We start from the raw sequence: 23,694 nt of genomic DNA, 5'->3' as shown, positions 1-23,694 counted from the left end.
CTGGCATTACATCAGTCCCAGCCACACACGCAACTGTGAACTTGACATTCCCATTCGTCCCATTCATCCCACTCGTCCCATTCGTCCCACTCGTCGTACTCGTCCCACTCGTCCCACTCGTCGCTGCATTTTGTTTCACTTGCATTCCGAATGCCGTGCTTCACTTTCCAATTCAATTTCATTGACACCTGACAGAGAGCCGACTCCCCGCTGGGGACCCTCTGGGGACGACTCATGACAGTGCTAAATAGAGCTGTTGTGGCAAAATCACTCACTTACAGACAGACATCACAAGTGATGGACAAAGAGCTATTCAGCATGGGCTTGGTGGGACAATAGTACTCATGCCCATACAACCTATCCTTAGGGAGTATGGGGATACGATTATATGGTTTTCAGGTGGATGTGGACTTAAGTAACACCCAAAAGGAAGCGATTCCAAGCCCACAAACTATATATATTCTTAATCAGCTTCAATAGCCAGCCAGGCTATGTCTGAATGTCTCAGAGACTATTTAAACTAGAGCCTCTTCGCCTCGCCCGCCTCTTCCGCTCCCATAGAGAAAGAAAATCCTTGGCATTATACATTTTGAAGAAACGAGAAGACCGAACACGCAGCATCCTAGAGAATGACGAAATCTACTAGATTTCTTGGATCGGTTGGAAGAAACAGTATGATTTCCAATGGCTATACTACTCCCTTCCACGCGCCTACTTATTCTTTCTCTTTCCCTCTCTATCTTCCTCACATTCTTCCTCGTGCAGTGTGCGCTTCCTGGCGGAGAAGAGCTAGATATAACGGCTGGTGTTGGTGTGAGTAGAGAAAGCGATAGATACAGCAGAAAGATGAAAGCATATAAAATATTTCAAAATTATAATCAAATAAGTTATTAGCTGGAAAGGCGGTAAACGGAGTTCAAGAACTATCATTAGAGCCGAGCTAGCTGTCGTGGTTCCTGTTTTTCTCAAAATTGGAAGAGATTGTGGAGGGATCCGCGATTCGTCCCTTTTTCAAAGAGAGATATCCAAATATAGAGGGCGATACTAATTTTGGCGCATGACTACGTATAAAATGATAGCATAGAATTTATAAATCTTAGGAAATACAAATCGTGTAGTAAAGAAAGTAGAGCCTCGGCCCTTGCTGTGGCTCACAGATTTCCCGCTAATTTTTTGTGTTTTTTTTGTGTCACGCCTTGTGTCACCCCGCCTCCAAGGGTCACCCCCGTCCCCCGCCGCATTCATTAACCCCTTCGCGGGAGGGGAGGGTGGTCTTATCCTTTCTGGTAAATCAGCACGTTTTGTACAGCAAATATTTTGCGCATTCAAACTGAGTATTTAAAGCACACTTTCGGTGGCGATAAATCAAGCGTGAAAGGTGTATTTTATTTTGGATTCTGTCGCTTTAAAAGAGTTTTGCATCCACATTAAAATCTCGTTTGTCTGGCTCGACGCCGTCAGGCTCTCCGCCAGTTTTGGCAGCTGCTCGGCTGGGCCTACAAATTGGCCTGGCCCACAGCCACCACCCACAAATTGGGTATTGGTTTAAAAGAATTGAGTGCGAAAAATGTTTGAAATTCTAATCTTTTAGTTCACGCTTGAGTACATCGCAGCGCCGTATGTGGGGGCGGCTCTAGTCCTACTAGAAAAATGTACACATATCAAGAGGCAACGAAACGGTCACAAATATTGCCCAAAAACAGTAGGCACTGGCTAAGGGAAACTTTCGCTGAAGCTGGCCCCCAAAGTAGGTCCTAAAACAGCATCATATCCTGCGAATAGAAGAGCAGTCACTCCTCCCATGTATTTTATTTCCATTCGGCTGTAGATCTCTCTACTGTAGCTCCCTCCAGTGTCCTGTCGCTCCACTACGAATATCCTTTTGCTGTTAGTTTTTCTGGTCGTGGACAATGTTTGTGTTTCCAGACACGTGTAAAAGCCAAATATTATGCAGTCAATATATCAAAAAATATTTTCTGCGCGTCTGCCGACTTCAGAGATGAATGAACACCGAAATAGAGTGAATAAAGGGACTACGGACTGGCTTTCGGGATGGGAAAAATAGACAAAGGACCGAACAAAAAATGCGCCACAACGGAGCCCATAAAAAGCACTGAAAGAATTAAAGGCGATGCCTGAAACCGAAACGGGCACGTCATGGAGCGGGGAGTGGCCACACGCCTCCCCTTCACACTTTCTGCACTGCATTTTGTTTAAAACAAATACATTTTACGCCGAGACAAACTAACAAACATTAATCAAAAGTTTGCGGCCCGGTCTGAAGGTTGCCCGAGAAAATGGCCAACACCGTGGGAGCAGATAGCCTGGCCGTTCCCTGGTCGGGGCACGGAAGTGCTGGAAAGGAAACGAAAGAGGAAAAAGGAAAGTCCGATGGTCAGTTGGCCAGATGCTGGTCGAGTCGGCCTCGGCCTTTTCTATATTAAAGTCCCCACCGCATGACGGGGCAGCATTTGCAGGCTTTTAGATACAATGGTCAAAGGTCAAAATGTAATACCGAGCAGATAGGGTGGGGAGGGGGGTGGGTGGGGTAATGGTCTGCTGTTGGGAACTAAAAGTAGGCCGACTGGCAGGTGTGGCTGGAGCAGGTGGCATTTGCTGCTGCTGCTCGGCCTTCGCGACAATCTGGGACCTGACCTCTGACCTCACAACTTTTTCCCTATCATCATGGCGTTCATAAATCCTAGATATTCATATCTTACTACTACTCAAAGAGTGTATTCTCTCAGAGGCTATGGCAGGGCATATTTCCACATTAAAACGAGTATCTTTTAAGCAAAGTTTCGTTTCAAATCGATCCATCACGCTTTTAGAGACCACTCCCACAGAAAAGCCGACGTACCCCATCTAGAGTAAGGGTATTCCATTCGCTTGCTGTGTAATCAGCAGCCTGCTGGCTGCCGCAAATGCATTTGGCTCTTTTGTGCAACGCCATGCATATTTAAAAGGCGTCCCATACCACACGTCCACGTGCAGAACTGTTTGATTGTCCTCCTGGTCGGAGCTGCTCCTGGCGTGGCCCTAATCCTGGCCCACTGCCACGTGTAATGCGAAAAGTGTCCTTGACTTTGCCTGCTGCTGCCCCCCTCCTTTCTCCTTTCTCCGAGGGAGTTTTGTTTAATTGCTAGCACACACACGCACCACACACACACACACTCAAACGCACTCGAATGAAATTCCTAATGAATGCAAATGAATGGCGGGCTCCAACAACAAACTACTGAAAGTACATATTTATTATGCTAAAAACAAAAAATAAAAAATAAAATTAAAACAAAAATTAAATTTCATGACAACCTAAATGTGTTAAAAAGCACGCAGGGCGGGGTGGGGCGGGGCGGGGCGGGGTTGGGGTTGGGGTCTCTGAGGGGGTTTGCATATTTGCTTGTGCTGGTGTTTGTTTGTTTATTTGTTTGTTTGTTTGCTCATTTAATTTAAATATTTAATTAAAATTTCGAGCGCGGATTGATTCAGACAATTAAAAATAGCACGCTCAGCGAAAGCTGCGCGGAGAGAGGAGAGAGGGGCCAGGCCAGGCCCCATCTAACCCCAAACCACACGCGGTCCCCGCGGCAATCGGTTTGATTAATCCATAAATATCATATAACAATAAAAATATACATTCTAGGCATTTATCCATGTATTTATACCCTGTTCTGGCAGGGTTCAAGGGTGTATTATATTTGGGAAGACGCACGGTGGGGCCTCAGGCGGAAGGAGGTTGAGAGTTTGTTTACGGAATTTGAATTTGGAATACAATTTGATTGAGAATTGTACAGGGCTCCACAAAAATGATACTTCGAGCATATAGGAGTTTTAGCTAACGAAATAAGAGCCATTTACCCAATTTGTAGGCACAAAATGCATCTTTAAAGTGGAATAAAAACTAAACTTTGTATCGAATGATTATCTGTTTGGTATTTTTTCTTAGGGGTATTCATTATAATCAATGCTATATTAAAAAAACTGGTCTGTTTTATTGACGTCTCCCAAGAAATATATATGTATCTTCAAACCATCTAACTTTTTGGGTTATCTTTCAACTTCGACTTCCCTTTCAGAAGAGCTTCAGCGAATGTACCCCTAACTTTATTGTCTTTTAAATATTTATTGAGCATTTCTTTGCCAAAGCTTGGAAGACCAACATGCGATTGGGCTTGTGGAGGGATTTAAGTGTTGCAACCTCGCTCAAAAAACAGACATAACGGCGATGCCGCTGTTTTAATAGGAAAATGGACAACAGTTTGATTTTTTCGAACTCCTTTGATATTGTATTTTGTATCAAAGGATGATTCTTTAGTGGCTTTTATTCATTGCATGCATGAATTGGATGTTTGGAGTTCGTTTTAAGCCTTGCACTGGCATTCCTTTCCGCGGGAAGGAGAATTTTTTGAAGGCAACAACAAGTAAGGGAAGGCATTCGACAATGAATTCCATGATTCAAGACAAAATTAAAGCAAAAATAAGTGGAGTGGATAATAATCCGAATGGAATGTCAATTTGAATATTTAAAAGTGCAAGGAGGTCTTACTGAAGGGAAGCATACTTCCACCCTTCGTAAATTTCCTCACATGGTTAAACGTTAATAAAATATCGTTGCCTATGCCTACCCATTGGAGAAATGTCAGTGGAAGCCCAGGAAACGATAAACAAGGCAAGACGGGGATCTTTTCAACATATTGTCATCCCCCTTAGGGATATTCGAAATAGAATATTATTGTATTTGTATTTGATATATGTGTGTTCATATGTATACTAGAGCCCTGCATGAAAAATTAATCCATCTCGCCTAACTGAATGGTGTGTTACTATACTTATACTCAAATTCACCGAAATCTATCGTAAAACTTTATGATCGGTTTTAAAAAATTTAAAAAATTAAATCAATAAATACACGCTTAAAAAAATTAGCCAATCTTATAGAAAATTGATTAATTTCTAGAAAAACAATCAATTTACGTTTAAAAATCGCGATAGAAAGGCTCTTAAAACTTAATCTACACAACTCAACATAACTAACAAAACGTTACTGCTTTGCCAGCACTTAAGACCGGTACTGTAGTGGATAGTGGAATCATTAACTGATATTTAATAATACTTGTGGGAGTCTGTGGTAAACGAGCAAATGCTGGGACTTTTTTGTACATTTTTTCATACAATCCAAAATGATGTACAGATATATTTTATTTAATTTATTTCAAATTGAAATCCAGATAATTAATTGTTCGACTCAATTATCCCAACGTTTTGTTTTTGTTTTGTTTGTTGACTTGGCAGGTCTGCTGTTGCTTTTTGTTGCTGGGTTTAGATAATCTCCAATGGGCTTTTATTGAAATAAATTGGGGAGATTTCGTTGTTTTTTTTTTTTGTGTCATTTGTACTTGAAACAGTTTTTGTGCTATGAAATCAGATCCGTGCTGGAGCGTGTGCGTGTGAGTGTGTGTGTGTACATTTGCTTGGCCATAAACATGATTAAAAATTGTTTGGCTCCTCTCCGGGGCTCAAATTAAACAGCCAAACCCGCAACAGCCACAACAGCAGCGGCAGCGGGGCACAAAGCACCTTGCGGGATAGGCCTACACACACACACACACACACACACACATACACATACGAGTATGCCCGTCATTGTGTACGTGTGCATCCGTGTGGGTGGCTGCATGCGGCTTTGAGGCTGTGTTTGCATTAGTAGGCAACCCTGACATCCCTTCCCCCATCCCCTCTCCACCCTGACCCACCCTTCCTTTTCGTCCTGTTTCGCTTTTGTTTTATTTGCTTTGTTCTGGGCTGGCGGCAGGATTTGGTAGGAGTTTATTTGCTCTTCGGCTTTTATGCGCGCAAATTGTTTACTCTTTTTGGTGGCTTTTATTATACTAGTACAAGCGAGCACTGTGGGGGGGGTTAAGGGGGGATGGGCACGCGATTCCCAAATGATCTACAGGTCGGAAAAGGTCATCGTCATCGCCTGCGGTTGGTTGGATTACCTCAACTATGCTCTGGCAAGCGTTTCGAAAACAAATCCATTATGGATTGGAAACATTTTCCGGGAAAACAGATGCGAAGAGAGAGATTTTAACCTTTGCTTCAGATTACACGGAGTTTAGTGGCAAGCGGCAATTTAGGAGTGATAGGAGGTCCATATTTCTATATCACCAGACTGCACAATCTGGTTGCGATCATATCACTATGATAGCCAGAATGGCGGACCTAACCATGCAGTCCCCCTCCTCTTTCACTTCTTTTGTAATTCTCACACACAGTAGCTTAGCAGTACATGGGGATTCCTCATGTCTAGTATGTACTTTCTTCGTTGTCTCTCTTTACTATAGCTCTTTCCTAGAGAGACTCGTAGTCTGAAGCTTGTAATCGCGAATAAGGTCCCTATTTCACCCGGTACTCAGTTTGTGCTCATAAATATTGAAACATACGCAAGCTTATAAATGATCTACTTCATGATACCCTAGCTGAAGCCATAACTCATTTTTCGTAGAACATATCCGTCTCTTTTTCTTTTTCTCTTACAACCAACGAAGCACCATCCGTCCCTTATATCTCCCTCACTCCGACAGATGGCGTTAACGTGAAAATTGCAAGAGAAAGAGAGCGCGGGCGTGCCTAGGGATTCAGCCACGGGAATTTTTCTTCTCAATTCTGGCTATAGTAATGATCCGATCTGAATTAGTCAATCTGGTAGATATGGTTCTTACGCTAGTGCCCAGCCATAGCTTATCTTCGGGCCCAACTCCTTGTCTCTCTATGAGCATCCCCTATCCCCTGTCTCATACCCACCACCGGAATGGGCAAACAATGCGCTACCCCTTTCCCAGGGTACCTTTTTTCCGCTCCTCATAAGCAAAGAAAAAGCACTTAGCACAGTGTTCGCTCTCTCGCTCTCGCTCTGCCCTGCATAATGGCGCCGGAGCACACACACACTCGCGTGTATGCTGATGGGGGGGGGAATATGGGGGAACAACACTTTCGCCTTAATGTTGCATTCGCCATCCGTCTGATGTTTGGTTAGGAAAAGCAAAAGTGCATACAAATGCGTTTCGTTTGTAGTCCCGAGTCCCCGAACTGCATTCGCTTTTTATGGTAATGCAGCCGAAGAGGACGTAAAGTGTGCGGATGGAAATGGAAAATGGAAAATGGGAAAATGGGATTGGACGGGGTCGGAATCGGATGGGATGGAATGAGATTGGCATTGGGACCTGGTTTGACTTTTATTGGCTTTTAATGGGGGCCGAGCTTAGTGGAAAGCTAGGAGAAAATCTTCAAAATGAATCAAAATTAAATTCGCACTTTCGATAAGTTTATTGCGTTTTCTTGGAACATGGTAGAGCTCTTCCAAAGTGGGCCCAGGCAGTAGGTGCACCGAGTGTGGGCTGTGGGGGAGCAGCTGTTTCTCTTCGTCTTCTGACCTTCGCCTCTTAGAGGCGGCTCCTCAAATTGGCCAAAAGTTGGACCGAAACGAACGAGTGCACAAACACAAAAAGCGAAAGTGGAGCACAGCTGGCCCAACAGACTCCAACTCATCCCCACGACGCCCACTTATCCTAGCACACACACACACACACTACTGTACATCGTACATCCTACACGTATCGATGATGGCCAGTCTGTTTTTAACTTTTGTAAGTTGTCTTTGGCATTTTTGATCCACTGACCTGAATGCCAGCAGCATCTACATACGGATAGGCATATGTGTGTGTGTGTGTGCATGGCATACCTATACATATTTGATGACCAAATGCTTTTCAATATCCATGCAACAACATCTGCACATCGCACAAAAGCCAACAACAATGGAGACCCGAGAGTAAACTACACTCCTGCCCGTGGATGAGAGCAAGGGCCGGGAGGGGGCCGGGGGGGACAGGTGTGTAGTCACGTGTGCATCGCCTTTGTGCCGCCTGTGCAGCGGGTAAAAGGTATTAAAAATGCTGTATTGGCTATACCACAGAGGATACAGTACAAATGGCCTATAACGAGCCCGACATCATCGAAGCTTATCGAAATCGAAGTGCTTATACCATATTTTTATATGGAAAGCGTACATGTATGTAAAATGATGTTAAAAACAGCGAAAGATATGCAAAAATGCATTAAAATGTTTCATTTATCCAGCCATGTTTTTCCGTATTTCTATAGATATATCTATCTTTATTTATCTATCAATAATGGAATTTATTCAGATTTATCTTTGTTTTTAATCGGGGATCGTTTTTATCACCCCTAATTGAAGATGTAAATGGTACTGTGTAAGATATTGTAAATAAACTAAATACAGAATTATAGGTGGAAATATTTCAATTATTTACTTATTTTAAATTGTATTTTAATGAAAGATTTGTACAAAACCAGCAAAAATTTCCTTATAGCCGCAATATACTGTATTAATCCGCGAAATCTCAACCGCGAAAGAGTCAAAATCGGCTCCCCTGCTCCCCCCCACAGTCATATGCATATTTAAATACTTTCTGCGCGAGCGCTTTGTTATTCTGCATAAATAACTAGAGAGTAGAGAGTAGAGCGTAGAGAGAGGGGCAAAGGATATTGAATGGGTACAGGTGTAAGCCCTAAAATTTATGCCGAACTAATGCGTGTCCGTGTACGTGGAAAAGGGAAATGGGCTTTGAGCCATGCCGCCCTGCCATCAGAGGGCGTTCCAATCCTTATGGGCCATTTTCGGAAATGATTTTAGCGTTATCTGGTCGCTTGTCACCGTTAAAGCTATCGTTAACTGCCTCACAGTCTGGCAAACACCAAAAACATACCCTTGACAATTAACCATTTCAATGGCAGCTTTATTATTATACTATTTTTCGTATATTGATAGATTATTAAATTTATTCAGAGTCAGAGCCGCCAAGATCGGACCACTATATGAAACATTTTTAGTTTATAACAATATAGAGATACAAAACATTCCCCAAAAAGATCCCTAGATCAAAATATGAATAAAATGTTTTTTTTTTGAGCTGGTACGTACCGATATATTCGAATGAATAGAAACCGCGGACAAAAATGCAAGCCAAAGGCAAACAAAGGCCCTGATGCATAAAATAAAACGGATGCCCTAGCTAAAGTCACTAAAGTCCAGCTAAAATACATACATATATATTAAACATACACATCAATACTTTAAAGATTACATCAAAGGAAGAGCAAAAAGACCTAACAGCATGCAAAAAGTACAGAAAAACAGTAAAGAAGCACTCTTTTCTCTTGCTTACCGTTTTTTCCCATTTGCTTTCTTCACGCGGGTTTCATTTTCCATTTTTTCGGGTCTTTTACCATTGGCTTTCTGTCCGTTTGATTTTCTTCACGCGAGTTTTTAATTTATCCCGTTTTTACGACACCGCAACTGCAAAGAAAAAGCAAATGAAATCATAAAAGGTGGCCCGCGAGTTCTCTTTCTATTACGCTCAGCACTATTGAGAGCGCTATGACGCCATGCTTGAAGAGAGAGATGGAAAAAAAGCGACGGAAGGAGAGCGCGTATAAGGTGAGGTATAACACTGGAAGCACTATACATGCCAGAGTCTTGGTGATCTAGATTTGGAAATGCGACACCTCAAAAATGTGACACCTTGGGCGGAGAGCGCCGACGCTATGCGCTTTTGCTCATTTTTCCAATCGCCTCTCCCAAGCTCTTTCTCGCTTTAGCTACATACGTTTGCTCGCTCATCTCAGCTCATGGTATTTTGCCTCTCTCAATGCAAAGGTAGATCGAAAGAGTGTCGCTGTTTCGCCTATGAGTGTGAGTGAGATGGAGTGGGTGCAGCGTATGCGTATGCTTAGCAGTGGCGCATTCTTTCTTCTGCTCCCCTCTTCTTTACTCGTGCAAAAAAAAGTGTAAATATGTAGAAGCCGGCGGCTTTTAGTCGAATTAGAACAGGCTTATCGATGGTGTCTGTCCGTGAGAGCTTCAATAATAGTTGTTGTGGTTGTTTTAACGATTGTTTGTCATTCGTAATCTCTGTTCAAAGACAATTTGATACTGTCGCAGTTGATATCTTGCCCACAATCACGCCTTTTGTTCGATTCTCTACCAGTGATACCCACAAGCCATACAATTTCCACCAAATTCCGACTATGGTTGATCTCCGAGGGGAATATCGTAATACTCTTTATAAGGGAATAAACCTGCACAGATTTATGTGAACGCTATCGTAGCCCTTCTGCCCTTCGGCTCTTTTTGCTTTTGAAGGCCTGGTGCTGGGTTGGACCTGGACCTGGCCTTGTTCTATGCAAATGTTTACGTATTTATTAAAAATGGCAGCGATTTAGATATAATCCGCTGCATTTAATTGACTGAAACTAACAACTGAAAAACAACTGCATGTGGGTCAGCCACCCGAGAGAGAGAGAGAGAGAGGGAGAGTCCTCAACAAAAACAAAGTGGGGCGAATAAAAAAAGAAGAGACTATAAAGCCGGCTGGTGGCATTACGGGGGCCGTGCCTTTGTGGATATGGATAATAACTCATGACCGGGCGCACAATAGAGCGGGAGGCCCATTGAAACGCTTTTAATGGTGGGGGTGGAGGGAGGGGAGCCACGGATCGAGTATCGTATTTATTTGCATTCTCTGATCCGTTACAATTTCAATTATGAGAAATGGGCCGAGATGTGTTTGCATTTCATTTCGATGAGCTCAGCGCCGGATGACAACAATAAATCGCTGCTTTTTCCATGCGGGACAGGAAACAATGCCAGCGAGTGCATAGGTATTGCATTTAAATATTACACAAAAAAAAAATAATAGAAAAATATGATCATCCCAGAAACAGTTTCAGGCGAAAGTTCAAGCGCGGGAAAGCGCGGGAAAGTGCAGGAAAGCGCGGAAAATCGCGGGAAAAAACGCTAATAAACAAAGATTTTCGCTTGGCTGATTATTTTCGTTAACCAGCGGGAGGAGCCTGATAGCTATCCTTTATCCGCTATCTGCCATCCACTATCTGTTGGTTTAGCTCCCGCTACATGTTGTTGCAAAGTTTTCCCGAAGCAATCAACTGCGGAGGTCCTCGAGCTTCAATTGGAAAAGTCAACGGCTGGCTCCAGAGCCCGAGCCAGAGCCAGAGCCAGAGGCAATATTGTTCCTCATTGGATGAGATGCGGGCCAAGACAAGGGGGAAATTGGTAAGAGAAATGCACTCGGCAGTCGGCGCTCGACAGACGCCAGGCAGGTGGAAAGGAAATGCAATCAAGGCGGTTACTGTCTGAGAAAAGCTTCTTGTCATAAGAGGATTTTTCGTGAGATTCCCAGTAGGAAGATGTTTTTTTGCTTGATTTAATAATTAAGGAAACGAATCTCGGATTCCTCCAGCAGTATTTGCACAAATATTTATGTATTATTGCCCAAACTAATTGTTTATTTAACGAAATATTTACTGGGCCGACACACATTCCTCGAGCCACAGGAAAAGTATCAAAGAATGGAATTCAAAAGTCCGGAATTTCTTTTGCATTTTTGAATTCTGTTACGGCAAATATTTGCAGAGCCAAACGAAAGTAAATGCCCCATGGAATGTGCCCCAAATACTGCAACCTCTGTCACTCTCCGACTCCGACCGACGTCTCCCGATTCAAGTGCAAATCGAATCAGCCCGGCGTGAAAAAAAGTGAATGCAATTCACCGAAAATTCACGGGCATACCTATACGGGACTTGTAATATTATTGAGTTTTTGTGCGCGGAAATCCTTTCGGTATGCTCCAGAAGGCAGGCAGGGCGGGGGGGGGGGGGGGGGGGGGGGGGGGGGGGCAGGGCTTTGAATGGCTTTCTATGGCTGGGGAAAAGCAAATCAAATTTCCGGTTCCCCACCCGTCCTTTCTCCGGCATTAAAGTTGAATCTCCGTCCTCGGCGAGGCTGCCAGACCCGAACAATTAGTTGGACTGCTGCCATTTCGTTGATTTCCCAGCAGCCTCGAACAATCAGCGAACACCCCGACTAAATAATCAATAACTGTCACACAAAACCAATTGAGATGTCTCCCAGGCGCCCGTAACTTTTCGGCTGACAAAAGTTCTCTATGTCTCCCCCCGCCCCGCCCCGCCCTTGGTTTGGGGCAAGCACAACTTTTAGTTGGGGAAACTCCCTCCCCCCAACGAAGCTCTTAACTAATCTCCAACTCTGGCCTAATCCAGTAATGGTTATGGCCGGCACACCTACACCTCAAATTTCGGAATCATATAAACATATCATTCAATGAAATTGATGGTCCCATCCTTACGCTTACCTTGCGGCTGTTTGCTGTTTGCTGCTGCCACGCCCCCTGTCTACGCCCGAGAATATGCTGATCAGCATTCAGCATTTTCAGCCATTTCGGGCTGCCTTTTCGGGCTGACATCTGCACATTTTATGGTCTACATTCCTGGTCGGTTGTCGGCGGTTATGGCCACAGTCGGTCGGTTGTTGCCATTGTCGTCCTTGTCCTCGTCCTCGTCCTCGTCGCCGTCGCCGTCAATGCCATTCACATTTTCGTTGTGGGCTAATTTAATATTGTGCTTTGTATGATTTTCACATATTATCAAGAAGTTTTATTGCGGCAATTGAACACGTTTGCGGAGGGACGGGAAAGGGACGTCGTAAAATTGAAGCACCCCCCGGTTAGGGCCCCAGTATTTTTGGATATTTATGTTCGGGGGATATTGCAAACGTGTGCGTGAGGCAGGGCCTGTAGCCAGTAGCCAGTATCCTGTATCCTGGCCATGCGGGTTCGCCCCGGGCTTTGTTTCGTCGGGTTGTTTACTTTTATTGGCTTTCGGTATTATTGGTTATTGTGGATATAGCGCCCCCCTCCCCCACACAGGGAGGGGGTCGGGAAAGGTGCAATTTAACTTTTACTTCTCTATTTATGGCTTAATAAGACACACGTTTTCGGTAGCCTGCTTATCGGGCACTCAAGCCAAGATAAACGTTTATTTAATTTCACTGCGATGACAAAGGGCCCTCTCTCTGGCCGTTCTGGCCATAAATTTGTATTTGTCTATGATGATAATTAGCCTGGCTGATAGGGGGGTATGGCAGGTGATTTATCAGACCCAATAAGCCCCAATAAAGGCTTGCTCTGCTCTCCCAGCTCTGCCAAACACTCTAGAGAATCCATTCTCTTGGAGTCCTACCTGCAGGGCTCTGGATTTTTTTTTTGCGGGGTCGTTAGCACTGCCTTCGGCGGAGGGGAGTTAATTAAATGCTGCGCCGCTGTTTTGGCATTATTTAAGGCCCCTCTTGGGCCTCGGCTTCGACTCTGGCTAAAATCATGAACAAATGGCAGTGCAAATGTTGACAAAGGACCGGCCCGCAACAAATGTACGCAGCAAACAACAACTAGTGAAGTGGGCACTCGACAGAAATGGGAGCGCGAAGGGGTAGGGTCGGAAGGGCTGAAAGGATGCAGCGGAGCCCCACCCCGCCCCCAAGGCTGCCGTGCAGCTGCTGCTGACCACAGAACGTGGCCGATGCGAATTCCCCAGCCCGAGCCGTGCCTCTTGAGAAATACCGCTTAGCTTTCCCTGGGCTCTCCCTCGCTCCTTGGCTTTCCCTTTATTTTTCAGGCATTTTGCTTGGAGTTTCTCCCCATTTTTTGTTGTTGTGTGTTTTTCCCTGGTAAAGTCTATTATGCTTGTGAAAATTGCTTTACAGCTGCAAAACAATGCGGCAAAAAAGGTTACACAGCACAAAAAGAAAGCCGCACAAAAAATGAATAATGACAGCGAGCTGGACGGAATGGAATGGACTAGAGATTACTTTTAACTTGGCTTACCCTCGCTGCCAGATGGAGAAGCCCCAATGCTCTTTCACAGGCAGATAGATCTGGGAGATTCTTCCAGCCATCGAAGGCCTGGATACACTTTCAATCTCGTGAAGATTCCTTCCTATAATTATCATTCTGCCCGTTAGAGTATTAAAAGGGAATTTACTATCAAAGCCTCCCTTTCGGAGGAGCAGCAGCGAAATAATATTTGCCCCAACCTCGAGGGGCCTTGGGGCCTGGGGAGGCTTGGGGAACGAAAGTGCAGCTAAAATAATTTGCACATAATGAAGCCGGAAGTGTGAATGCAAAGAATACAAGAAAACGTGGCAGAAGAAAAGAACTTCATTATCAGTGGGGAGGAGGAGAAAGGGGGGAGGAGCAGGGGGGAGGAGGAGCTCGCTCGGGCTTAGTGAAAGCATTCAAGCGGAGAAAATTACACAAAAATCTTTGCAGGGATTTTCTAATTAAAGTTTCAACGAACGAACGAAACGCGGCGCCAAAGTGAAATTAATGGCGCTGCCCCCCTCGGACCTGCCCCCCTCCCCATTTTCCGCTGTCTTTATGAAGTCCACGACGGCAGCACTTTGGGGCACTTAATCTGCTCTCTCCCTCTCGCACAGTCGTGTCTGTGTGTGTGTAATTTATTTGCAATCAATGCGGCCCGTAAGGACATTATTTTCGCATTAAAGCAAGGGCTAGACGCGAGCCAAAGTTGGCCAAAAATCTCTGCCAAAAGCCAGCATTTGGCAGCTGTCACCGGAGCAGAACTTTTTCGACACATCATCTGTGACATGTGGGATCTCCTGAGAGCCCCATTAATGGGCGTTTCATTAGGCCGAGCAGCGGCCATTGCCACCGCCAGCACAGAGAGTTTCTCGAACCCAGGCCGGGGCCCAGAGCCCGGGCACGTACGAGTATCGTGTGTCATAAGCAGGCAAGCGGCTTACGGCAGACGACTGCGACTGCGACTGCAACGGACGGAGACGGAGACGGAGACACAAATGACGCTGCAGTTGTGCAGTTGGAAATAAAATTATTAACCCCGCTGCAATGCAACATAAATAGGATTAGTGTCTGCAGTAACTGCACAAGAAGAACAAACAGAGCTCGGAGTCGAAGGAGCGGCGCAAGGAGGCCCCCACAACAAAAGCGGAGCCAGGCACATTTGCATGTTGCATGTTGCATACTTCACGGTGGCGTACGAGTACGAGTACTCGCACGAGTATGATAAACGGCAGCGACAATGCCACAACCAACCACAAATACACTCGCACACATGTGGGGCTCTCTTTCTGTCTGTCTGCCACCGTTTCCCTTTTGCAGTGCAGTGTCTGGTGCACGTTTCGTCTGCCCCTGCCCCCGCCCATGCCTTTGTTTGGCAGCACAAAAATGCAGCCGAGTATTTTCAGTAACATGCAAAAACTTCATTTCATTTCTGCGACTGTCGTCCAGTGTATTGACCCCTAGACGCCCTCCACCCTGCATTAGTGACCAAGCAAGTCCCACCCCACCCCCCAATACCGACACCATCGCGGTTTTTGCAAGCATTTTGTTTGCTTTGCGGCTTCCGGTTTCTGTTGTGAATCCGCACAAGCCCTTTACCAAAACTCCCCTAACATCTAGACAAATAGAATTGTTGGCATTCCTGAAGGTTCAGGAGGTTCTAAATTCGTTGGATTACCCTTTAAATGGAGAGACAGGCTCCATGGAAGTTTACTTTTATAAGCAACAGATCTATTTGTACGACTGAAGATTGGAGGAAATGTAAAGAAATGGGATTGTGGGATTGTAGGTTAATGCCGTCAATATTTATATAGGAAATGGTAGGGAATTCTACTAAAATATTACTCAAAACTCCCAATGGCAGAGCTCTTCTGTAAGCCTCGATTGAGCACTCTTTTGGAATCGGGGGGGACACCTTCAACCTATTCTGCCATTTATTCGATACATTTTAGAGCCCCTTCCCATAGATTATAACCGAAATAATCATCAAAAAACGGAGAGACACTCCAGCTCTCTGGCTCTCGAAAAACCAGCGCGGAAATGCCAAAATGTTGTGCATACGCCCCGTTGGCCGCATGCAAATTTCATATATTGAGAAGAGCAGGGGGGGAGCAGGGAGGCCTGGTCGAGGGCCATAATTGCAACATGCCACACAACACACAAAGCGACTGGGGGGGACTGGGAGGGGGACTGAGGCACGTAGCCAAGTCAAACAAACCGCGGGGCATAACCGACAAAAAAAAACTTCGAAAAAAAGCGAAGGAAAGTCAAATTTCTAGTTGGAATGTGGTTGAGCCGTGGCGGGGAGTGGAGTGTGAGGCCGTCTGGGCCCTTGGTGCTTGTGGGGGACTTGCCTTTGTGGCGTTGTTATGACTTAATGTCGCAACAGCGAGTGTGGCAGTGGCAGTGACGGTGACGGTGACGGCTATGATGGAAGTACATAGCCATAGCCATTGCGTAGCCCCCGGGAGCTTATTAAAATGTCAGCAGTGCTTGGGTTTATGACAGCCGCAGTGATATTGATGTGCCCTCTCGTTTCCCCCCTTTCGTTGCAGGCTCGGGAACGTGGTCTGATTGGAATCAGGTGAGAGCTTCTAGTATGCCATGGCAGCGGCAGCGGCAGCCGCCACACCGACGCCGGAGGAGCGGGCCAGGCCGCACGACATAGCCAGCGACAACAGCGCCCAGCACAGGACGCTGGCGACGAAGGTGCGACGAAAAGAGTCGCGGCCCCTGCGGCGCCTGCATCCGCCCATACCGCTGGGGCAGCTCTTGTGGCTGCTCTGCTGTCTGAGCCAGCTGCGCGCCGAGTGCCCCTCGGTGTGCGAGTGCAAGTGGAAGAGCGGCAAGGAGTCCGTCTTGTGCCTTAATGCCAACCTCACACATATCCCCGAGCCGCTCGACGCCGGCACCCAGCTGCTGGACCTCAGCGGCAACGACATCCAGTCCATGCCGGACGACAGCTTCGCGGCCGCGCGGCTGCTGAACCTCCAGAAGGTCTACCTGGCCCGCTGCCGCCTGCGGCTGATCGAGCGGCACGCCTTCCGCAAGCTGATCAACCTCGTGGAGCTGGACCTGAGCCACAACCAGCTTGGGGCCATCCCCTCGCTGGCCCTCTACCACGTGTCGGAGCTGCGGGAGCTGCGGCTGAGCGGCAACCCCATCCTGCGCGTCCCGGACGACGCCTTCGCCCACGTGCCGCAGCTGGTGCGCCTGGAGATGAGCGACTGCCGGCTGGCCTTCGTGGCGGTGCGCGCCTTCGCGGGCTTGGAGAGCAGCCTGGAGTGGCTGAAGCTGGACGGGAACCGGCTCAGCGAGGTGCGCAGCGGCACCATCACCTCCCTGTCCTCGCTGCACGGCCTGGAGCTGGCCGGCAACGAGTGGAACTGCAGCTGCTCCCTGCGTCCGCTTCGAGCCTGGATGCTGCAGCAGAACATACCCAGCGGGATACCGCCCACCTGCCAGTCGCCCCCCCGACTGACGGGCCGCGCCTGGGACAAGCTGGACGTCGACGACTTCGCCTGCGTGCCGCAGATCGTGGCCACCGACACGACGGCCCACGGCGTGGAGGGACGCAACGTCACCATGAGCTGCTACGTCGAGGGTGTGCCCCAGCCGGCGGTGCGGTGGCTGCTCAAGAACCGGCTGATTGCCAACCTCAGTGCCGGCGGCGAGGACTCCGACGAGCCGCGCACGGCGGCGGCCACGCAGGGGCGCAAGACCTACGTCGTCAACATGCTGCGGAACGCCTCCAACCTGACGATTCTCACGGCGGACATGCAGGATGCCGGGATCTACACGTGCGCGGCGGAGAACAAGGCCGGCAAGGTGGAGGCCAGCGTGACTCTGGCCGTGTCCAGGCGGCCGCCGGAGGCTCCGTGGGGCGTCCGGATTGTCCTGCTGGGCGTCCTGGCCGCCCTGCTGTTCGTGGTGGGCTCCTCCTTTGCGGCCATCTGCCTGTGCTCGCTGCGGAGGCGGCGCAAGCTGCGGCTCTGGAACTCCGTGCCGCCCGTGAGGCGCAGCGAGAGCTACGAGAAGATCGAAATGACGGCCCGGGTGCGCCCGGACCTGGGCGGCGGGGCCAGCTGTGGCGGCGGCAGCGCCAACGGGGCCGGCCTGTTCCAGGATGCCGAGGAGCAGGGCTATCTGCGCGCCGCCCACACGCCCCTCAACAACGACAACGATGCGGGCCAGGCGGCCATTGTGAATCCCAGTGCGGGTGGCGCCCAGCGCCGCAATGGCGACTATCTGCATGTGTCCACGCACTGCGACGACGACGAGGAGGAGGACCAGCAGAAGCAGCCATCGCGAAAGACTTCTATGGGGGGCGACACGACAAAGCGACTGGCAGGCAATGTTGTCTCCACATCCGCATCCGCATCCGCTGCGAATAATTCAGTGGCAGTGGCGCTGGCGCTGGAGGAAACGGATCTGCACATCCCGCGCCTGATTGACATCGGCGGGTAAGTTGACCTCGCACCCTCATGGCCCCAGTGCCCGACCCAGCCCCAACCCCAACCCCAAGCCCCGCCGCAGACGAGGCCCGAGTGCTGGTGCAGCTTTTGTTTCTGCGGTTCGTTACTTCGAGTGGCAATTGTCCTATCCCTGTCCGTGTCCCTGTCAAAGAGCTGTCATGCTCGAGTGCCCGCCCGGATCTCCCCTTATTCCGTCCGTATTATGGGCAACACTTGACACTTCCACTTTGTGCTCGAGCAGCACTCACTCCGCATCCCCCACCCGGATCTCCCTCCTCCATCTTACACGCGCGTGCTAATGACGCGCGAAATATGCGAGGGCTGGCCCCACAGCTAACATTCAACATTCAACCTCCGACATCCAGCATCCCACTTCCCACATCCGTGAGAAGTGCTTTATTTTGGGCACACGGAGAACCGAGAGCCGAGAACTGAGAACTCACTCTGCCTGATTGGCGCTGGTCGTGTGAAAGGCATACGAGTGCGGTTTAATGGATGTGCGGCTGGTTATCGTCACGGACATGGACACGGACCCGGACAGAGCCAGAACCAGAAACCAACGAATACGGATACGGATGTGGGCATGCAGAAGAGCTGCGAACAATTATGTGTGAATTGTTGAGGAGCGAGCAACTACACTGAAAGAAAACAGGCTCTAGAATGTAGGACTTCCGCGAAAGCAAAGCACCCCTCAAAGCAATCCCCAATTGTCTCTTTATGCCTTTCGATCATGGCGAATCCTGCCTTCATTCAGAGTTAGATCACCCTAAATCATTAAAACCGAGTGCAAGCACTCCGGACATTATCCGGACACATTCGCAGTCTCTGCGGCGTTCTTATGCAAATTCGGCTTTTTTTTACACCAAAACAAAGGTTTAACCAATATTTGTCTTTTATTTGGCGCAAAAACCATCTCTTTATATTTTCCAAATTAATTTTTTTCAGTGTAAATTCAGAAATTTACCCAAACAAATGCAAATACATAGTTTCTAGGCAGAGGGCGAAGCAAAAAAGCCAGCAAATTCGCTCTAACAGAAAGTTAAGTAGAGAGTGAGCGAGAAAAAAAACCGAAATTTTCGGCTCTGACGCCGTAAAAATGGCAATACCTGTTCCACGTTCAGTCCGTTTCGGAGAGAGAGATTCGGGGTAGTCCCACATCCAGGGCTCTAGCTTGTACCTCCTTGGGTTACCTTGTACCGACCACCACTAACCGAAAATTGTATGTCTCTTTACCCCTCGCAGCACTGACTCCGCCTCCAGTTCCATCTCCAGTCAAGTGGACGCCGCTGCACGCCTGGCCGGCTATGGCGGACATGCAGTGGCGTGGAAGACCACGCCCATAGCCACCACCAAGATCACTTCGCCGCACAGCAAGCCCGCGACGACGACGACGACGATACTAACCCAACCCACGCAGGGGGCGGCCTGCTCGGCCACGCCCTACTCCCGCTACGGCAACCACCCGGCGGATGAGATGGCCACGTCCGTGTTTTGCAGCAGCAACGGCGACGGGCCCGATAACGATCTATTCGACAGCAACTATCCGGATCTCCTGGACATAGCCAAGTACGCGGTGGCTCAGGCCCACCAGCAGCACCAGCAGCAGCAGCAGCAAGGACACGGCTATGCGCAGGGGGCTCCGACGCCCAATGGGGGACTGTGCACGCTGCCCCGGAAGCTGAAGACGAGCGGCAAGTACTTCCGCAACTCCTCGGACAGCCAGTCGCCGCTGCTGGCCGACAACTCGAGCAAGTACGGCAGCAGCACCCTGGGCGATGGGAGCTTCCTCAACGAAGCCATGGGCCTGGGCAGGCGCTACTCGGCCGAGTCCAGCTACGCCAACTATTCGAGCACCACGACCTACACGGGCGGGGGCCAGCGGGCGAACAGCTTCCTCAACCTGGTCCAGAGCGGAGCGCACAAGGGGGCTCTGGGCCACCATCTCGGCCACAAGCCCAGCCTGCCCTCCAGTCCAGTGCAGCACCAGCGCTCGTTGAGCAGCGCGGCCACGCCCCTCCTGGACTTCTCGGCGCTGGCCAACAGGGCGGCGGGGGCCGCGAACTCCTCGGTGGCCGCCTACGACTACCATGCGGCGCAGCTGGAGCGGTTCCTCGAGGAGTACCGCAACCTGCAGGATCAGCTGTGCAAGATGAAGGAGACCTGCGACACCATCCGGAAGAAGGAGACGCCCCTCCGGGTGGCCGTGGGCCAGTCGGCCGCCCAGCTGGCCGATCCGGTGATGTACAGCGCAGCCACTGCCTCGCACAGCCCCAAGCCCCCGGCGGCCTCGAACCTGAAGTCGAAGACCCTGCTGCCGGGACAGCCCCCCGATCCGCCGCCCTACTGGCTGCACCGCAACGCCATGCTCAAGCGACTGAACGGCAACGACGGCAACGGGGCCACGGGTGCGGCCAGCCCCCAGCCCGGACAGGATATTTTCAAGAGCTAATCGAACCCGTGTACAGATGGGCGGTTGAATGACGGTCAAGGAAGATATTGAGGGCCCAAACGAGTCCGAGGATTGGATAGTTAGCCCAGCCCCAGCCTCGGCCCAACCCTGGCCCCGGCCCCGGTCCCGGTCCCTCTGTTGTATTATAGACACACTTTTCCACTCTTTATACTCGCTAATACGCCATATTAAAGCCCCCGAAGCAGCCCCAGCAGGAGGACAATGTAAGTGTATAGTATCAAGCCCTTAGAAAGCAAAAAAAAACAAACACTACCTACTATATATTTCGAGAATCCTTATCGGAACCTAGTCCTGGAACCCCCCTTGAACCCCCCTTGAACGCTCTCGTGTTAGTCTCACTAAAAGTGTTTTTGTACTCTAAGCGATCTCAAATATACATACGAGTAGAAGAAGGACAATGTAGTGGTCCCCGGATATGATATTGTAAGTTTCTTTTGAGTTCCGCACAGACTGGCAGGAATCAATCGATTCGTATTGTTTGATTGATTGATTGTTTGATTGTTTGACTGTTAGATGGTTCTATTTTTAGGTACACAAAAACCAAAATTCAAGCTAGACTTTAAACCGAAATTGTAAGCCAATTAAATCTACCAATTGTAATTTAAAAACAAAAACAAAAACACAAACTAAAAAAACTCAAAGCATTTCACCGAAAAAAGCAAAAATAAATTAGTTGAGAATTGAAAGAAATAACAGAAACAAATCGAATTTTAATGGGTCGCGTGGCCTGTGGCATGTGGGACAATCGAGAGGCGTGCAAATGTCCATTTCCGCTGGGGAAGGGCTGGGCTGGAACGACTTCCGCAGGCCCCAAGTCCAGGCCCAGGCCTGCCAGAAGTAATGGCCGCTTGTCGTGCCACATTCCCGCTTCGGTGCGGGGGCAGTGGCTAAGATTAAACAATAATTTCACAGCACAGCACTGGCCTGCCCTTAGCGGGGGAGGCGGGGGAGCCCATTCTGGGCTCCAATTGGTTCGGCGTAAATTTTTCTTTTATTCCCGCTCCGCATGCCGCACTCCGCATTCTCCGGCTGCCAAATGAAGTTGTAAAATGCAAATGAAGCCGTCGACGGAGTCACATGCGCGTTAAAGTTCATGTTCGATGTGATGTCGCCATAAAGCAGGATTAAAAGGAATTTATGAACCTTTGACACGGTACGGGAGGAGAGCACAGCCAAGGAGACAAACCCACAAACGACAACGACGACATGATAGCTGCCCGCTCCCCTTCTTCCACACACTCACACACACACACACATACAATGTGAGACATTGTCTTTGCTGGCAGGCATTTCGTTGAAAAATGTTGCCTACTTTTAAGGGCACGACCATTCCAGAGACATTGTACAAAATGGCCGCCACCCCAAAGGGTAACTGAAGCTGAATCTGAGCCGATACTGATGTGGCCTGAGCCATTAATAGCTCATTTGTGCTGGGGAGTCAACGTATCAAGAATATTGTATATATATGTACAAGAAAAGCTTCAAGAATTTGAATAATTCACTTTCAGGGGCCGTACTTTTCCACTGGTAAGAGTAGATCCGCCAGTAGATGTACTACAATATTTCAGGAACCAATACCCCCTAATATTTCCATTAACTTACATCTCCATGGCCCATGATAATTACATAACCCATATCCCCCCTTCTCCCCATGAGGCCATATATTTTATCAACCCAACGGGAGGCAGTGATCTCAACATTCCCTCCATTCCCTTTGATTTATACCTGAATGGCATGTAATTACCACGCTGCCCTCCCTTCTCCCCTCCCGTCTCCCCTCCCTTCTAGCCTGGCTTATGAATTTTAAACACGCAGACATGTCAAAGCAAAGGACCTGCAAAAGTGACCAAAATGCTGGCATTTTAAACGAGCTACATCTGCCAAAGCAGAGCGAGAGTCGGTTAGCCAGAGTTACTTACTACGGAGCAGCCTTGGCCAGAGCCAAAGCCGGATCCCACCGCCCAGCCGCCCAGCTGCCCAGCTGCCCAGCTCTTTGCGGTTTGTCGGCTTTAAAGAGCAAAGCCATTTACATTCCCCCAATTCCGAGCCACATCCCCACATCCAAGACCGCTCCGCCTGACTGCACGCCTGGCTTCTGTCCAGCTAAAGCGAAAATAATGAGCCCGATGTTGGATCCCGGCGTGAAGCACGGTAAAGAGCAACAACGCAGAGAGCAGTCGAGTTCATGTCAAGCTGTCAGTCAAGGTCGATTTCGTTTTCCGTCCACCACTCAGGCCCCCCCTCCCCCCCGGTCCGCCCTCATGGTGCACTTGTCAGGACCTGGCGCAGGTGCTTGTACCGGGCCAGGAGGAAGGTCGGCAAGTGCCTTTTTGTCACTGTCTTGCGGCTGCCAGTGCAATTTTATGTGTGGCGAGTGCAGGGTATTAGAGCTTAACGGGTATACGCCATGTGGCAGGATTCTGGGTGCCGCAAAGTAAGTATCTTTTGGCTAAGTATCAACTGGTAGACTCCTGCCGAGGCTCCAGGGGGATTGCCATGTGTGTGTGTGTGCCTGGGGAATTTTTCCATCATTATCAGCGTCCTTGTAGCCGCTTCCACATGCCACTTAATGCCAACGCAGCAGCTCTCGTTCCACTTTTGCATGTCGTCGTCATCTTGGCGGCCTTTGTGGAGGCATCGCACAAATGCATGCCCATGTCCGCCCACCATCCATCCATTCAGCCAGCCAGCCATCCGCCCACTCAGCAGCCATTCTTCATGCTTCCCACAACGACCATTATATTCAAGCATTTTTGTGGCATAAGTTGGCACTTTAGCGTCAGGCACCTGCTGCCTGCTCCATGCAACCTGTTTCAGTTTTTTAGTTTCCCAGCTCTCCCTCTGCCCCTCTCTGTTCTGGCAATTCTTTCCACCTTTCATGGCTGTTTCTGCCTGATCTTGGGGCATGTACGAGCGTGTATTGATTGCGTTCGGATCTATCTGTCATCGCGTGGATCCGCAGACGCCTCCC

At 48.7% G+C, this 23,694-nt stretch overlaps 1 protein-coding gene across 1 annotated transcript in view; it reads left to right on the top strand.

The window, feature by feature from the left end:
• The window catches only part of LOC6596402, a 34,737-nt gene extending 13,368 nt beyond the window's left edge, over positions 1-21,369 (top strand). The window contains exons 3-4 of the mRNA XM_002021551.2: positions 16,334-18,241; positions 19,496-21,369. Coding sequence (XP_002021587.1) covers positions 16,383-18,241; positions 19,496-20,702 — 3,066 coding nt within the window. The 5' untranslated portion in view covers positions 16,334-16,382 and the 3' untranslated portion in view covers positions 20,703-21,369. The remainder of the gene's footprint in view (positions 1-16,333; positions 18,242-19,495) is intronic.
• The last annotated feature ends 2,325 nt before the right edge of the window (positions 21,370-23,694 follow it).

This window comes from Drosophila persimilis, unplaced genomic scaffold, assembly GCF_003286085.1.
Source record: "Drosophila persimilis strain 14011-0111.01,24,50 unplaced genomic scaffold, DperRS2 tig00000124-arrow-pilon, whole genome shotgun sequence".
Taxonomy (NCBI): Eukaryota; Metazoa; Arthropoda; class Insecta; order Diptera; family Drosophilidae; genus Drosophila; species Drosophila persimilis.
This window is presented reverse-complemented; position numbering and strand designations above follow the sequence as displayed.